The sequence below is a fragment of the Oncorhynchus mykiss genome, chromosome 11 (genome assembly GCF_013265735.2).
Source record: "Oncorhynchus mykiss isolate Arlee chromosome 11, USDA_OmykA_1.1, whole genome shotgun sequence".
NCBI lineage: Eukaryota > Metazoa > Chordata > Actinopteri > Salmoniformes > Salmonidae > Oncorhynchus > Oncorhynchus mykiss.
Genome location: NC_048575.1, coordinates 45,273,100 through 45,292,284, shown reverse-complemented (window position 1 = coordinate 45,292,284; position 19,185 = coordinate 45,273,100). Strand labels below are relative to the sequence as shown.

Here is a 19,185-nt window from a genome sequence, read left to right as displayed (position 1 = left end):
GTTGTGAAAATGGATCTTGAAAATCTGTTGCTTTGTATTGTGCAGTTCTCCTTCTGCTGCTACACACTATTAAAATAGAAAGACTCAAAACATCATCATTGTGCAGTAAAACCATGAAAACTAGTGAACCTAAACCAAGATCTGGTGTTTTAATGTAAACCCAATGTAGGTGTTACGACACACTGAATGTATATCAAAACAGAACGGAAGTACTCTGAAACACCAAAGAGGTACTTGAATTTAAGAGTGTTGTGAAAATACTTTTTGGTGTTTCAGTGCATGTAAAGGCTAGCATTAAAACACAAAAAGAATGCTTTTGCAGACTGTCTCTCATACAATCAAATGGTTTTAAACTTCAAATGGATTATCTCATGAATATTGATTGAGGATTTTCATGATGACACTGGGAATTGAATACTTTCCCTAGTGTAGACTTTGACAATCTCATTTAAAATGGGGTTTTGATTTGACGATGTCCATTTGCCCACGAACATGGGGTGAACAGCTGCGGTGATGACTCTCTATCCAATAGCATAGACAGTGAGACAGATCTGCCTAGCAGCTCCGACTTTGTTTACATATGTCAACACGTCACACACTTTTTTTAACTTGAGAAATAGTGCACCAAACACCTTAGTTGGGATGTAAAATTACGCAACTAAAACATCCTCTGCAAAATTAATCAGAGATTCCTTGAGGTATCATAGATTCATTCTGGAGATTCTTTTGGAGAGTAAAATAGGCTTCCACATCTAGTGTCTCATAGGGGACAAACATCATTAACCAAATGCAGAACCACACCTACAAGACTCAAATAAGTACATGCATGCATACTGTACTTATTAGTTATAATACCATGCAAAGGAGAAGAGTGTTAGTCAAAGGCTTGGGCTGCAGTGCCTAAGTTGACTTTGCACAAAGTGGTATGGTGATTTGAAGCCGTGATTAGTAGATTTTTGAACGTGTCTTGAGTTTGTAAAGAGATACCGTTTAGCTACTTTAAACACATTTTCAGGGCAAGTTCCCAGTTGATATACCTAAAGCACTTCTCTACTACTAAGTATTCATATTTTACACAGAGATCAGGGGTCGTTCTACACTGATGAATGGAAAATTTTGAAGGGCCATTTGTTGTATCAATACCTTAAAAGTCCACAGGAAAAATGTCTGATTCGGTTATACGTTATAGATACAAGTGTGTAGTTGCTTAGTGAAAAAGTTTCAAAATGAAACCTATTTTTGTTTTTGCAGCCTTGTCTGCTTAGTGCAGTCAGGTTTCGTCTCATAGGGGATTTGTGGCAGGAAATCTGACATTTTAAGGACTGTATTTTTAGAGTGCATTAGTCCACAGCCAAATCATTGTGCATGCACGCTGTACTTATTAGAGTTACAATACCCTGCAAAGAAGAAGATTGTAGGTCAATGCCTTTGGCTGCAGCTCCAAAGTTGACTTTGAATAAAGTTGTATGGCGATTTGGACCAGTAATTACACTGAACAAAAATATAAACGAAACATGTAGAGTGTTGATCCCATGTTTCATGAGCTGAAATAAAAGATCCAAGAAATGTTCCATTTGCACAAAAAGCATATTTCTTTAGCATAAATTTGTTTACAGCCCTGTTCGTAAGCATTTCTCCTTTGCCAAGATAATCAATCCACCTGACAGATGTGGCATATCAAACCAAATGATCATTACACAGGTGAACCTTGTGCTGGGGACAATAAAAGACCACTCTAAAAAGCTCACTCTGACCATTTTACTCACCCTAGTAGAGTTGATTAGGCTGTTTATGCTACCTAGAGTGTTGCTGATGGCAACAATTGAATTATGCTTTTCTTGCCAACGTTCATTGACACCAGCCATATTCAATGGATGTTGAGCGTTTGTAAATTTGTCAGTTATTCTGCGCTCTGTCACACTCAGATGAGAGTACTCTGAAATCAGAGTAGATAGCCAGAGCGAATTTACCAGCTACGTCTATCAACAGCTGTCGCAGTGACATCATTAATATTCTATTGAAATGGATACTTGCATAGTGGAGTCTTTTGTTAAGACATGTAGCTAGCTAGCTAAACAATTAACCATAATCCCAACTCATGACTGTACTACCCTGCATGAATCTAATATTACTACACAGATCATAAATGTAACGTTAGCTAGCAAGCCAGCCAGCTAATAGTAAACTTTAACTTGAAATGAAAACAACCTTCTGACAAATGTAGAAACGTGTAACATCAGAAAATGTAGCTAGCTAGACTACCTTAAGTGTATACATGGATGGATGCTTCTCCCTCTCTGTCATGGATGCCATGGTTGCCCTTAGTTTGAAGGTGTAATTCGGATTTCAAAACTCGGTCCTCCAGAAAGTGGAGAGCAACAATAATGCAGTTCTACAACGCAGTATATATATTTAAAAAAACTGTGTTAGACAGGATTACCTACACATACTGACCAGCTCAAATAGACAGAAACATGCTGCACGGCAGACCAATCCGAACTCATCTCTCGGCATGTTGTGTTTACGCATTTACAGATGGCATACAAGTTTGTTATTAAGGCACATGAAAGTTCCAGAAGGCATTTCTGCCAAAAAAGTATAGTTAATGCCTAGTTTCCTGAAATGAGTCAGAAATGTGCAGTTTTGTCACACAACACAATGCCAAAGATGTCTCAGGTTTTGAGGGAGCGTGAAATTGACATGCTGACTACAGGAATGTCTACCAGAGTTGTTGCCAGATAATTTAATGTTCATGTTTCTACCATAAGCCACCTTCAAGGTAGTTTTAGAGAATTTAGCAGTACGTCCAACCGGCCTCACAACCACAGACCATGTGTATGGCGTTGTATGGGTGAGCAATTTGCTGTTGTTATAGTTGTGATCAGAGTGCCCCATGGTGGTGGTGGGGTTATGGTATGGGCAGGCATAAGCTACGGACAATGAACACAATTGCATTTTATCGATGGCAATTTGAATCCACAGAGATACCGTGACGAGATTCTGAGGCCAATTGTCGTGCCATTACCATATGTTTCAGCACGATAATGCACAGATCTGTACGTAATTCCTGGCCTGCATACTCACCAGCCATTTCACCAATTAAGCATGTTTGGGATGCTCTGGGTCGAGGTGTAAGACAGCATGTTCCAGTTCCAGCAACTTCGCACAGCCATTGAGGAGGAGTAGGACAACATTCCACAGGCCACAATCAACACCCTGATCAACTCTATGTGACGCTTATAAGAAATCCCGCTATGCTCTCACATGAACCATCAAACAGGCAAAGCGTCAATACAGGACTAAGATTCAAACCTACTACACTGGCTCCGATGCTATTCGGATGTGGCAGGGCTTGCAAACTATTACGGACTACAAAGGGAAACCCAGCCGCGAGCTGTCCAGAAACGCGAGCCTACCAGACAAGCTGAATTATTTTTATGCTTGCTTAGAGTCAAGCAACACTGAAGCATGCATGAGAGCACCAGCTGTTCCGAACAACTGTGTGATCAAGCTCTCCATAGCTGATATTAGCAAGACCTTTAAACAGGTAAACATTCACAAGGCTGCGGGGCCAGATGGACTACTACACTGGGATTTTACTTGGAGATAATGAGAAAACAATCAGATTACCAGATACCTAGTTGACAGCCCTCAAAAACCAAAACATTTACATTATTCTCTCCTATTTCAGATATCGCTATTAGATGGGCCTCTCTGCAACTTCTAATGTAGTTAGATATAAATCTGGCCATTTACAGTGTAAAATAAACACTTTTTCTAGCATTGAAAAGTGGAATAATGTTTCACAATCAAGAATTGTTCAAATTATTTATTTTTACATCTAGAGAGATAAATTAACAGAGGCCCTACAATACAGAGAGAGAGAGAGAGAAAGAGAGAGAGAGATTTTAAGAAAACACAGACCTTATTTATATATAGGCCTAATATTTTATGTAACATAATTTAATATCTGATAGTCCATAACTGAGGTAATATGATAATGCATGCCTGTAAGTAGCAAAGTCACGAACCAGTTAGACCAGGATAATTTAGTTGCCAAGCTGTCTACCAGCCTGAGCTTCCAAAGGTCATTACAGATAGCTAGCTATCCTTATAAGGGTTAGGCTTAAGGCTTAAAGTTAAGATACATTACTTCTTGCAATCAACTGTCAGCAGGCTTACTATTTTTTATGAATCATAGATATCACAAATAAAAAATAAAATGTAGATATTTAGCTATGTACGTAGTTAGCTAGCTAAGCTAATACTTACTATAGCTAGATAATAATATGGGGATCATGCATTTGGCTGGTAAAATAGCAATCATGTAGCAGCCCTCTCTTCTGCTTAGCTGGCTAGCTAGCTTCATATCTAATCACTTGCCATTTTGTTTTAGCTAGGTCTAGCTCATCCTAATGACAAATGCTCTTCAAATTGTCAATAAGAGTATTTTATTTTGTAAAGTTAATAATGAAAACATTTACATAAAAAATACGAGAGCTAAATTGAATAGGCTAACTCCACTTTCAGTCACCATGCCAAAATTCACAATTTGCTCTCTCCTATTCATGAAGCATTGGTGTCAGTTGTTACTATGGAAATTGAAGATGGCGCAACCATACACCTCTAATAAACATTGTTCAAAATAGAGTTTTCTATGTTACAAGCACATGTTTAGTATTAGTGGATTGAACCTTGAATCTCTTTGCTCAGTTTAACTTCCTGAAATGATTTGATTCCCCTTTAATTTTAAGAAAAATATGTGAAAAAAAGTGGAGATTGACCCACCTTTCAAAATTTCATGTGGTATATTTTCATCGCTTAATCACTTATTCATTTTACCTATTGATATGTTTATTAATTGTATATTCATATGACAATTTATAATTTTAAAGCATTTGATAACCTAATTATGCATTCACGTACTATCATCATTATTGCTTGTTATTTGCCATTTTCGTCCCTTCAGAAGAACATGCATACATACATACTACATTACCCACCGACTGGCCAATCCTAACCAAACCCAATCAAGACAAGAATCACAGATTAATGCCAACTGTACTGTCAACTGTCAATCATATCATCACTCAAATGTACTGTAATTCAGTACACAGTACAGTTGAGTGATGTAGCCTTAGAAATAAGGTTAATGAAATCAATGACTTGCTAACATCAGATAACATTCATATATTAGCCATTTCTGAGACTCAATTGGATAATTCATTCATAGAAGAGACAGAAATGCTTATGGGGGAGGTGTTGCTGTATATATTCAGAGCCATATCCCTGTAATGCTTAGAGACGATCTTATGTCAAGTGTTATTGAAGTGTTGTGGCTGCAGGTTCACTTGGCATATCTAAAGCCTTTTATTTTGGGGTGTTGCTATAGGCCACCAAGTGCTAATAGTCAGTATCTAAATAATATGTGTGAAATGCTTGATAGTGTATGTGATGTAAACAGAGAGGTCTACTTTCTTGGGGACCTGAATGTTGACTGGTTTTCATCAAGCTGTCCGCTCAAGTGGAAGCGTCTTACTGTAACCAGTGCCTGTTCAGGTTATTAATCAACCTACCAGGGTGTTTACAAACACTACAGGAACAATATCATCCACATGTATCGATAACATTTTTACTAATGCTGTAGAACTTTGTTCTAAAGCTACAGTTGAGGTCAAATGCATTTAAACCCAGTTTTTCAAGATTCCTGACATTTAATCCTAGTAAAAATTTCCTGTTTTAGGTCAGTTAGGATCACCACTTTATTTTAAGAATGTGAAATGTCAGAATAATAGTAGAGAGAATTATTTATTTCAGCTTTTATTTATTTCATCACATTCCCAGTGGGTCAGAAGTTTACATACACTCAATTCGTATTTGGTAGCATTGCCTTTAAAATGTTTAACTTGGGTCAAATGTTTTGAGGAGCCTTCAACAAGCTTCCCATAATAATTTGGGTGAATGTTGGCCTATTCCTCCTGACAGAGCTGGTGTAACTGAGTCAGGTTTGTAGGCCTCCTTGCTCACACACGCTTTTTCAGTTCTGCCCACAAATGTTTTATAGGATTGAGGTCAGGACTTTGTGATGGCCACTCCAATACCTTGACTTTGGAAGTATGCTTGTGGTCATTGTCCATTTGGAAGACCCATTTGCGACCAAGTTTTAACTTCCTGACTAATATCTTGAGTTGTTGTTTCAATATATCCACATAATTTTCCTTCCTCATTAAGCCATCTATTTTGTGAAGTGCACCAGTCCCTCCTGCAGCAAACACCCCCACAACGCGCTTCACGGCTAGGATGGTGTTCTTCGGGTTTGTAATTCTCCCCCTTTTCCTCCAAATAAAATGATGGTCATTATGGCCAAACAGTTCTATTTTTGTTTCATCAGACCAGGCATCAGACATTTCTCCAAAAAGTAAAATTTTTGTCCCCATGTGCAGTAGTCTGGCTATTTGGTGGAGGTTTTGAAGCAATGGTTTCTTCCTTGCTGAGCAGCCTTTCAGTTCATGTCTATATAGGACATGTTTTACTGTGGATATAGATAATTTTGTATCCGTTTCCTTGAGCATCTTCACAAGGTCCTTTGCTGTTGTTCTGGGATTGATTTGCACTTTTTGCACCAGAGTACGTCCATCTCTATTAGACAGCACGCGTCTCCTTCCTGAGAGGTATGACGGCTGCGTGGTCCCATGGTATTTATACTTGCGTACTATTCTTTGTACAGATGAACGTGGTACCTTCAGGCGTTTGGAAATTGCTCCCAAGGATGAACCACTGAGTTTGAAGGTAGGCCTTGAAATACATCCACAGGTACACCTCCAATTGACTCAAATGATGTAAATTAGCCTATCAGAAGCTTCTAAAGCCATGACATAATTTTCTGGAATTATCCAAGCTTTTTAAAGCCACAGTCAACTTAATGTATGTAAAAGTCTGACCCACTGGAATTGTGATACAGTGAGTTATTGTCACGACTTCCACCGAAGGTGGCTCCTCTCCCTGTTCGGGCGGCGCTCGGCGGTCGTCGTCACCGGTCTACTAGCTGCCACCAATTCGGTTTTCTTTTATGTTGGTTGTGTCTTGATTGTTTTCACCTGTACCTTATTTGTTGTTAATTCAGGGCTATTTAAACTGCCAGGGCCCGCCTGCTTTTGTGCGGGCTTATTCCTCTCTGTCAGTGGTAGATTTTTGTTTTGCTTATACGTATTTTTGCAGTTCGTTATTTTCCCAGGTTTTGGGGGACTTAACTGTTTATTGGTCATTGTGCCTGTATGTTGGCTAGACCCAGCTGAATAAATACGTCTACATTGGAAGCTTTGCTCTCTGCGCCTAATCTCCACACACACCACTCCTAGCTTTCGTGACAGCCTCCGTCAGGGCCGCACCATAAGCAATGGAGTCAGCAGGAGCAGCTGCGCCCCCTCTCCCATCAATGCAAGAGCATGTCCTCCATCACATGGACATCCTACACCGGATCAGGACGGCGATGGACCAGATGATGGAGAGAATGGACAGATGGGAGAGGAGCTGCCTCCCTACCTCGTCTCCAGCTCCTCTTCAGCCTGCGCTAGGTGTATAGGTAGGTGTTCAGGTAGGTGTATAGGAGTTTCCATCAGTGCAATGACGGTGGAGAGTCCAGACCAGGTTCCCACTGTGCGCATTCCCTCAGAATATGCCGATTTGGCTATCGCTTTCTGTAAAAAAAGGGCGATCCAATTACCACCTCATCGACGAGGGGATTGCGCGATAAACCTCCAGGTAAACAAAGCACTTCCCAGGAGTCACGTGTACCCGCTGTCACAGGAAGAGACAGTGGCTATGGAGACATATGTCACTGAATCTCTGGGACAGAGGTACATTCGGCCCTCCACGTCACCTGTCTTCTCGTGTTTCTTTTTTGTGAAGAAGAAGGAGGGAGGAATGCGTCCGTGCATTGATTATAGAGGTCTAAATTCCATCACAGTGGGGTTTAGTTACCCGCTACCTCTCATCGCTATGGTGGTGGAATCATTTCACGGGGAGCGCTTTTTCACAAAACTGGATCTCAGGATAACTTGGTGCGTATCCGGGAGGGAGATGAGTGGAAGGCTGTGTTTAGTACCACATCTGGCCATTATGAGTACCTCGTCATGCCGTTTGGGTTGAAGAATGCTCCAGCCGTCTTTCAATCCTTCGTAGACGAGATTCTCAGGGACCTGCATGGGCAGGGGGTGGTGGTTTATATCGATGACATTCTGATCTATTCCGCCACACGCGCCACGCATGTGTCTCTGGTGTGCAGGGTACTTGGGCGACTGTTGGAGCATGACCTGTACGTCAAGGCTGAGAAACATGTGTTCTCCAAACAAGCCGTCTCTTTCCTCGGGTATCGCATTTCCACATCTGGGGTGGTGATGTTGTGTGACCGCGTTGCAGCCGTGTGTAATTGGCCAACTCCGACCACGGTAAAGGAGGTGCAGCGGTTCTTAGGGTTTGCCAATTTTGGTCAGGTGGCTGCTCCCATTACCTCACTGCTGAAGGGGGGGCCCGGTGCGTTTGCGGTGGTCAGCGGAGGCGGGCAGAAGCTTTTAGTCGTCTGAAGGCGCTGTTTACCGATGCTCCCGTATTGGCTCATCCGGACCCCTCTTTGGAATTCATAGTGGAGGTGGACGCGTCCGAGGCTGTGGTTGGAGCCGTGCTATCACAGCGCTCGGGCATGCCACCAAAGCTCCACCCCTGCGCTTGTTTTTCGAGGAAGCTCGGGCCGGTGGAGCGAAACTATGACATGGGGGACCGGGAGTTGCTGGCTGTGGTAAAAGCTCTGAAGGTGTGGAGACATTGGCTTGAGGGGGCTAAACACCCTTTTCTCATCTGTACTGACCACCATAATCTGGAGTACATCCGGGCAGCGAGGAGACTGAATCCTCGCCAGGCAAGGTGGGTCATGTTTTTCACCAGATTTCGGTTCACCATCTCCTATAGACCAGGTTCTCTTAACACTAAGGCCGACGCGCTGTCCCGTCTCTATGATACCGAGGGGCGGTCCATCGATCCTACTCCCATCCTTCCAGCCTCATGTCTGGTGGAACCGGTGGTATGGGAGGTGGACGTGGACGTGTACGTGCCGCTTGGTGTTCATGACAAATTGATCCGGTAGGCCCACACACTACCCTCTTCGGGTCATCCAGGAATTGGGAGGACGGTGCGGGGTCTTAGGGGAAAGTACTGGTGGCCCACTTTAGCGAAGGAAGAGAGGTTTTATGTCTCCTCCTGTTCGGTGTGTGCTCAGAGTAAGGCTCCTAGACACCTGCCTAGAGGGAAGTTACAGCCCCTCCCCGGTCCACAACACATCTGTCGGTGGACTTCCTCACCGACCTTCCCCCGTCTCAGGGGAACACCACGTCGACCACTCATAGTCGTTGTGGATCGGTTTTCGAAGTCCTGCCGTCTCCTCCCATTGCCCGGTCTCCCTACAGCCCTGCAGACTGTGGAGGCCCTGGATACCCACGTCTTCCGGCACTACGGGGTGCCTGAGGACATAGTTTATGACCGGGGTCCCCAGTTCACGTCCTGGGTTTGGAGGGCGTTCATGGAGTGTCTGGGGGTCTCGATCAGCCTGACCTCAGGTTTTCACCCCGAGCGCAATGGGCAGGTGGAGAGAGTGAACCAGGATGTGGGTAGGTTTCAGCTGTCGTATTTCCAGGACCGGCCAGGAGAATGGGCGAGGTACGTCACATGGGCTGAGGTGGCCCAAAACTCACTCCGCCACTCCTCCACGAACCTGCCGCCTTTTCAGTGCTTGTTGGGCTACCAGTCGGTCCTGGCACCGTGGCATCAGAGCCAGACCGAGGCTCCTGCGGTGGAGGAGTGGGTGCAGCGCTCAAAGGAGACTTGGAAAGCCGTCCAGGAATAGCTCAAACGGGCGGGTGGGCGGCAGAAGGTGAGCGCTGACCGCCACCGCAGTGAGGCCCCTGTGTTCGCACCGGGGGACCGAGTCTGGGTCTCGACCCGAAACTCTGTCTGCCCTGCCGGAAGCTGGGGCCATTCAAAGTCCTGAGGAGGATAAACGAGGTGTGTTATAGGTTACAGCTCCCTCCTTACTATCGCATTAACCCCTTGTTTAATTTGTCTTTCCACCGAAGGTGGCTCCTATCCCTGTTCGAGTGGCGCTCGGCGGTCGTCGTCACCGGTCTACTAGCTGCCACCGATTCCATGTTCTTTACTATTGGTTTTGTCTTGACTGTTTTCAACTGTACCTTATTTGTTGTTAATTTTATGTTATGTGGATGATGTTAAAAATATTTGTTGGTCTGATGTGATTATTAAGGAGCGTCCAGACGCTGCACTTGATGAATTTATGAAATGACTTCTTCCAAATATTGATAAACATTCACCTGTTAAGAAATGGACTGTTAGAACTGTTAAGGATTCATGGATTGATGAGGAATTGAAAAACTGTATGCTTGAAAGAGATGGGGCAAAAGGAATGGCTAATAAGTCTGGCTGCACATCTGACTTGCTTACTTACTGCAAATTGAGAAATTATGTGACTAAACTCAACAACAACAAGAAACTGTATTATGAAGTCAAGATCAATGATATAAAGAATGATGGAAAAAACCTTTGGAGTACTTAAAGTGAAATTCAGCTACATCTTTCATCGAATCAGATGGATTATTCATCACAAAACCATTTGATGTTGGCAATTATTTTAATGATTAATTCATTGGCAAAGTGGGAAAACGTATGCAGGAAATGCCCACGACAAACATTGAGCAATTATATTCATGCATAAAAAAACAAAAAAATGAAAGGAAAGCAGTGCCAGTTCGAATTTTGTTAAGTTAGTGTGGGAGAGGTGGAAAAAATATTGTTAACGATCAATAATGACAAACCTCCTGGCATTGACAACTTAAATGGAAAGCTACTGCGGATGGTAGCTGACTCTATAGCCACTCCTATCTGTCATATTTTTAATCTGAGTTTAGAGGAAAGTCTTTGTCCTCAGGCCTGGAGCAACCTAAGAGTGGTAAAGCGGCCTTCACTGGTTCTAACAGAAGACCTACTCTATAAGCTTGCTGCCAGTTCTTAACAAACTGTTGGAAAAAATTGTGTTTGAACAAATACAATGCTAATTCTCTGCAAACAAATTAACAACAGACTTTCAGCATGCTTATAGAGAAGGGCACTCAACATGTACTGCACTGACACAAATGACTGATGATTGGTTGAAATAAATTGATAATAATAAGATTGTGGGAGCTGTACTGTTAGATTTCAATGCAGCCTTTGATATTATTGACCATAACCTGTCGTTGAAGAAACTTAAGAGCTATGGCTTTGCAACCTCTGCCATATCGTGGATTCAGAGCTATCTATCTAATACAACTCAAAGGGTTTTCTTTAATGGAAGCTTCTCTAATGGAAAGTGTGGTGTACCGCAGGGCAGCTCTCTAGGCCCTCTACTCTTTTCTATTTTTTTTTACCAATGACCTGCCACTGGCATTAAGCTAAGCATATGTGTCCATGTATGCTGATGATTCAACCATATACGCATCAGCAACCACAGCTAATGAAGTCACTGAAACCCTTAAACCCTTAATTGCAGTCTATTTTGGAATGGGTGGCCAGTAATAAACTGGTCCTGAACATCTCTAAAACTGAGTATTGTATTCCATTTTTTTTAAATGGAAAGAATATGGCACCACAACAAACCTGCCAAGAGAGGGCCACCCACCAAAACTAATGGACCAGGCAAGGATGGCATTAATCAGAGATAACTTTGAAAGAGCTGCTAAGCTCAACAGCGGAGATTGGTGTATCTGTCCATTTAAGCCTTATACTCCACAAAGCTGGGCTTTACGGAAGAGTGGCCAGAAAAAAGCCATTGCTTAAAGAAAAAAACAAGCGAACACATTTGGTTCGCCAAAAGGCATGTGGGAGACTCCCCAAACATATGGAAGAAGGTTCTCTGGTCAGATGAGAGACAAATGTAGCTTTTTGGACATCAAGGAAAACGCTATGTCTGGCGCAAACCCAACACCTCTCATCACCCCATCCCCACAGTGGCAGCATCATGCTGTGAGGATGTTTTTCATTGGCAGGGACTGGGAAACTGGTCAGAATTGAAGGAATGATGGATGGGGCTAAATACAGGGAAATTCTTGAGGAAAACCTGTTTAAGTCTCCGGAGATTTGAGACTGGGACGAGGGTTCACCTTCCATCAGGACAATGACCCTAAGCATACTGCTAATGCAACACTCAAGTGGTTTAAGGGCCTAGTCAAAGCCCAGACCTCAATCCAATTGAGAATCTGTGGTATGACTTAAAGATTGCTGTACACCAGCTGAACCCATCCTACTTGAATTGGCTGGAGCAGTTTTGCCTTGAAGAATGGGCAAAATCCCTGTGGCAAGATGTACAGTGCCTTGCGAAAGTTTTCGGCCCCCTTGAACTTTGCGACCTTTTGCCACATTTCAGGCTTCAAACATAAAGATATAAAACTGTATTTTTTTGTGAAGAATCAACAACAAGTGGGACACAATCATGAAGTGGAACGACATTTATTGGATATTTCAAACTTTTTTAACAAATCAAAAACTGAAAAATTGGGCGTGCAAAATTATTCAGCCCCTTTACTTTCAGTGCAGCAAACTCTCTCCAGAAGTTCAGTGAGGATCTCTGAATGATCCAATGTTGACCTAAATGACTAATGATGATAAATACAATCCACCTGTGTGTAATCAAGTCTCCGTATCAATGCATCTGCACTGTGATAGTCTCAGAGGTCCGTCAAAAGCGCAGAGAGCATCATGAAGAACAAGGAACACACCAGGCAGGTCCGAGATACTGTTGTGAAGAAGTTTAAAGCCGGATTTGGATACAAAAAGATTTCCCAAGCTTTAAACATCCCAAGGAGCACTGTGCAAGCGATAATATTGAAATGGAAAGAGTATCAGACCACTGCAAATCTACCAAGACCTGGCCGTCCCTCTAAACTTTCAGCTCATACAAGGAGAAGACTGATCAGAGATGCAGCCAAGAGGCCCATGATCACCCTGGATGAACTGCAGAGATCTACAGCTGAGGTGGGAGACTCTGTCCATAGGACAACAATCAGTCGTATATTGCACAAATCTGGCCTTTATGGAAGAGTGGCAAGAAGAAAGCCATTTCTTAAAGATATCCATAAAAAGTGTTGGTTAAAGTTTGCCACAAGCCACCTGGGAGACACACCAAACATGTGGAAGAAGGTGCTCTGGTCAGATGAAACCAAAATTGAACTTTTTGGCAACAATGCAAAATGTTATGTTTGGCGTAAAAGCAACACAGCTGAACACACCATCCCCACTGTCAAACATGGTGGTGGCAGCATCATAGTTTGGGCCTGCTTTTCTTCAGCAGGGACAGGGAAGATGGTTAAAATTGATGGGATGATGAATGGAGCCAAATACAGGACCATTCTGGAAGAAAACCTGATGGAGTCTGCAAAAGACCTGAGACTGGGATGGAGATTTGTCTTCCAACAAGACAATGATCCAAAACATAAAGCAAAATCTACAATGGAATGGTTCAAAAATAAACATATCCAGGTGTTAGAATGGCCAAGTCAAAGTCCAGACCTGAATCCAATCGAGAATCTGTGGAAAGAACTGAAAACTGCTGTTCACAAATGCTCTCCATCCAACCTCACTGAGCTCGAGCTGTTTTGCAAGGAGGAATGGGAAAAAATGTCAGTCTCTCGATGTGCAAAACTGATAGAGACATACCCCAAGCGACTTACAGCTGTAATCGCAGCAAAAGGTGGCGCTACAAAGTATTAACTTAAGGGGGCTGAATAATTTTGCACGCCGAACTTTTCAGTTTTTGATTTGTTAAAAAAGTTTGAAATATCCAATAAATGTCGTTCCACTTCATGATTGTCTCCCACTTGTTGTTGATTCTTCACAAAAAATACCGTTCTTTATGTTTGAAGCCTGAAATGTGGCAAAAGGTCGCAAAGTTCAAGGGGGCCGAATACTTTCGCAAGGCACTGTACCAAGCTTATAGAGACATACTCCAAGAGAATTGTAGATGTAATTCCTGCAAAGGTGGCTCTACAAAGTATTGACTTTGGGGGGGTGAATAATTATGCACGCTCAAGTTCTGTTTTTCTGTCTTATTTCTAGTTTGTTTCACAAGAAAAAATATTTTGCATCTTCAAAGTGGTAGGCATGTTGTATAAATCAAATGACACAAACTCCCCAAAAATCTATTTTAATTCCAGGTTGTAAGGCAACCAAATAGGAAAAATGCCAAGGGGAATGAATACTTTTGCAAGCCACATTCATTTCATTTCGTTAGCATGTTCTAACATTCCGTCCATCTAATCAGTTTACAATGGTGTATATACTGTATGTGTGTGTGGGGGGGCCTTCGACAAATGTTTACACAGGTACTTGAGAAGGAACTCCTCTCACTGTGAGGCTGCCAGTGCGATATTGCAGATGATGGTAAAACAACTAATTTAATTCTTACCACGCTCAGAATTGATCTAATGAGTGACTTTGAATTAAGTGCTGAATGGAAAAAAACAACTGTTCAAGTCAAAAGAGCTGAACGGACAACACCGGTCGACCTCTATTAAGAGTTGGAGAACATGAGGCTTGTGATTTGAACCAACCAACTTTCCTAAACACGGCAATACTTTTCCTGTCGGTTAATCTAGTCTGGTGAAGCTAGATTGTAGTAGAGAGCGTGAGAAGGACAGGAGATCAACCTTCATGTTATTATTCAAACAAAAAATCTTCATACGCTATACACTTCTATACCAAACATTAGGAATACCTCTTGCACTCAGAACAGCCTCAATTCATCGGGGCATGGACTCTACAAGGTGTCGAAAGCGTTCCAAAGGTATGCTGGCCCATGTTGACTTCAATGCTTCCCACAGCTGTGTCAAGTTGGCTCGATGTCCATTGTGTGGTGGACCATTCTTGATACACACGGGAAACTGTTGAGCATGAAATACCTTGCAGTGCTGCTGTTCTTGACACAAAACAGTGTGCCTGGCACCTACTACCATACTTCAGTCAAAGGCACTTAAATATTTTATCTTGCCCATTCACCCTCTGAATGGCACACATACAATCCATGTCTCAATTCTCAAGGCTTAAAAATCATTCTATAACCTGTCTCCTCCCCTTCATCTACATTGACTTGAAGTGGATTTAACAAATGAGATCAATAAGGGATCATAGCATTCACCTGGATTCACCGGGTCAGTCTGCCATGGAAAGAGCAGGTGTTAATGTTTTGTATACTCCGTGTATATGGGCATCATCAGTTTATGCAGCAGTAGAGCCAAGCATTAAATGGTAGGCCTACATACATAGTTATCAGAAGGTTTACCAGAAGGCTGTTGGCCTGAAATTCAGATGGAGAATAGTGCAGTTATGCCCTTGAGCACAGTAACCTGGCTCATTAACCAGGCTTACTCCAGTACAGAACATACTCAGTTGGGAAAAAAATGGGAGAGTTGTAGAAATGGCTTTGGATAAAATACACTAAGAAAAGAAAGCATCAACCTCCCACTTTCACTGGGTAAGTGGTGGAATGGGGCTTTGGGGCCTATGGAGCCTTTAGGGAGAGCCTCTAACCTGTATAAGACGGCCTTGCTCCGTCTGCAGAGTGTTGAGCTCTTGTCCCAGGTTCCCCTGGCCTCGCCTCAGAGATTCGTACTCCAACTTAAGCTGGCTGGCGTGGCCCGATAGCTTGGCCACCTCCTCAGCCAGCTTCACCAGCAGGGCTCGGTCCTGGCCCTTCACTGACTTCAGGTCCGTGTCATGGTCGGTCAGCGAATGGAGCAGTGACGTCTGCACGGCCTCCATCCGCATGAAGTTGTTGTTGTAGTCGGGGCAGTTGGGGTCGATGAAGATGTTGATGCGCGAACCATCGCCCCGCTCGACTGTCACCAGGGCGTTGCCCTCGTCGTGGTTGGTGGAGATGAGTGGGGGGCCGTCGTTGGTGCCGGGGGGTGGAGCTTGGTAGTGGTTCATGAGTAGGATGGTACCCGTTGCCATGATGGCCAGGAGGACAGCCACAAAGAACAGAATGGTGCACAGGAAGTAGCTACAGCCCATCCTCTGGGGAGACAGGTGAGAGACACAGAGAGAATAGCATGAGATTAGGACCGACTTTACACAAACAATTTCTACAGGTTTTATAGAACATTCATAAAGGCTTCAAAAGCACTACATAGATGCTTCACAAATAATTTATGAGCAAAGTCATACTACACTGAACAAAAAAGATGAATGCAACATGCAACAATTTCAAAGATTTTACTGAGTTACAGATCATGTAAGGAAATCAGCCAATTGAAATAAAGACATTTGGCCTTAATCTATGGATTTCACATGACTGGTAATACAGATATCTTAAAGATAAAGGTAAAGGCTTGGATAAGAAAACCAGTCAGTATCTGGTGTGACCACCATTTGCCTCATGCAGCGCAACATCTCCTTCGCATAGAGTTGATCAGGATGTTGACTGTGGCCTGTGGAATATTGTCCCTCTCCTCTTCAATGACTATGCAAAGTTGCTGGATATAGGCAGGGACTGGAACAAGCTGTCGTACACAGATCCAGAGCATCCCAAACATGCTCAATGGGTGACATACAATGCAGTCGGAAAGTATTCAGACCCCTTGACTTTTTTCACATTTTGTTACGTTGCAGGCTTATTCTAAGAATGAGAACATTTTCATCATCAATCTACACACAATGACCAAATGAAAACAGGTTTTAGATTTTATTTTACAAAGGTATTCAGACCCTTTGCTATGAGACTCGAAATTGAACTCAGGTTTCCATTGATCATCCTTGAGCTGTTTCTACAACTTGATTGGAGTCCATCTGTGGTAAATTCAAATGATTGGACAGCACACACCTGTCTATATAAGGTTTGACAGTTGACAGTGCATGTCAGAGCAAAAACCAAGCCATGAAGTCGAAGGAACTGTCCGAGACAGGAATGTGTCGAGGCACAGATCTGGGGAAGAGTACCAAAAAATGTCTGCAGCATTGAAGGTCCCCAAGAACACAGTCGGCCCCAATCATCCTTAAATGGAAGAAGTTTGGAACCACCAAGACTCTTCCTAGAGCTGGCCGCCTGGTCAAACTGAGCAATCTGGGGATAAGGTCCTTTGTCAGGGAGGTGACCAAGAACCTGTTGGTCACTCTAATTGAGCTTCAGAGTTCCTCTGTGGAGATGAGACATCCTTCCAGAAGGACAACCATCTCTGTAGCACTAAACCAATCAGGCCTTTATGGTAGACTGGCCAGACAGAAGCCACTCCTCAGGAAAAGGCACATAACAGCCCACTTGGAGTTTGCCAAACAGCAATGAAAGGACTCAGACCATGAGAAACAAGATTCTCTGGTCAGATGAAACCAAGATTGAACTCTTTGGCCGGAATGCCAAGCGTCATGTCTGGAGGAAACCTGGCAAAATCCCTGCAGTGAAACATGGTGGTGGCAGCATCATGCTATGGGGGATGTTTTTCAGTGGCAGGAACTGGGAGACTAGTCAGGATCGAGGGAGAATTGAAGGGAGCAAAGTACAGAGAGATCCTTGGTGAAAACCTGCTCCAGAATGCTCAGGACCTCAGACTGGGGCGAAGGTTCACCTTCCAACAAGACAACGACCCTAAGCACACAGCCAAGACAATGCAGTGGCTTCAGGAGAAGTCTCTGAATGTCCATGAGTGGCCAAGCCAGAGCCCGTACTTGAACCCGATCGAACATCTCTAGAGAGACCTGAAAATAGATGTGCAGCGACACCTCCCATCCAACCTGACAGAGCTTGAGAGGATCTTCAGAAAATAATAGGAGAAAGTCCCCAAATACAGGTGTGCCAAGCTTGTAGTATCATACCCATCATACTCAAGGCTGTAATCGCTGCCAAAGGGGTTTAAACAAAATGCTGAAAATAAGGGTCTAAATACTTATATAAATGTCATATTTCCATTTTTTATCTTTAATAAATCTGCACTAATTTCGAAAAACCTAATTTTGCTTTGTCATTATGGGGTATTATGTGTAGATGAATGAGGGGAAAAACTATTTAATCCATTTTAGAATAAGGCTGTAATGTAACAAAATGTGGAAAAAGCCAAGCGGTCAGATGGTTTCTTACAGTTTGTGCAGAAATTCTTTGGTTGTGCAAACCCACTGTTTCATCAGCTGTCCGGGTGGCTGGTCTCAGATGATCCTACAGGTGAAGAAGCCAGATGTGGTGGTCCTGGGCTGGCGTGGTTACACGTGGTCTGCAGCTGAGGCCTGTTGGATCTACTGCCAAATACTCTAAAACTACATTGGAGGCAGCTTATGGTACTGTAGAGAAATAAGCAAATTATTTGGCAACAGCTCTGGTGGGAATTCCTGCAGTCAGCATGCCAATGCAACGTGTAAGGTGTTGCTTCCATGTTTCATGAGCTGACATAAAAGATCCTAGAAATGTTCTATATGCACAAGATGCTTATTTCTCTCAGATTTTGTGCACAAATGTATTACCATCCCTGTTAGTGAGCATTTTTATTTTGCCAAGATACTCCATCCACCTGACAGGTGTGGCATATCAAGAAGCTGATTAAACAGCATTATAATTACACAGGTGCACCTTGTGCTGGGGACAATAAAATACCACTCTAAAATGTGCACAATGCCACAGATGGGAGGGTGCAATTTGCATGCGGACTACAGAAATATCCACCAGAGCATTTCTCATCAACAATCTGCCTCCTACGTTGCTTTGGAGAATTTGGCAGTATGCTCAACTGGCCCCACAACCGCAGACCACGTGTATGGCATTGTGTGGGCACAGATATACCATAATGAGATCCTGAGGACCATTGTCGTGCCATTGATCCGCTGCCATCACCTCATTTTTTTCAGAGTGATAATGCACGGCCCCAAGTCGCAAAGATCTCTAGACAATTCCTGGAAGCTGAAAATGTCCCAGTTTTTCCATGGCCTGCATACTCACCAGACATGTCACCCATTGAGAATGTTTGGGATGCTCTGGTTCGATGTGTACGACACTGTGTTCCAGTTCCCACCAATATCCAGCAACTTCACACAACCATTGAAGATGAGTGGGACAACATTCCACAGGCCACAATCAACAGCCTGATCAACTCCAATTGAAGGGCGTGTTGCGTT

The 19,185-nt window shown here is 43.2% G+C and overlaps 1 protein-coding gene across 4 annotated transcripts in view; it reads right to left on the bottom strand.

Moving 5' to 3' along the window:
* Nucleotides 1–19,185, bottom strand: part of LOC110535735 (fibrinogen C domain-containing protein 1) — a 223,208-nt gene that overhangs the window by 120,769 nt on the left and 83,254 nt on the right. For all 4 annotated transcript variants that reach the window (XM_036935522.1, XM_021620949.2, XM_036935523.1 and 1 more), the window contains one exon: nucleotides 15,622–16,107. In XM_036935522.1, the coding sequence (XP_036791417.1) occupies nucleotides 15,622–16,104 (483 nt within the window). In that variant the 5' untranslated portion in view covers nucleotides 16,105–16,107. The remainder of the gene's footprint in view (nucleotides 1–15,621; nucleotides 16,108–19,185) is intronic.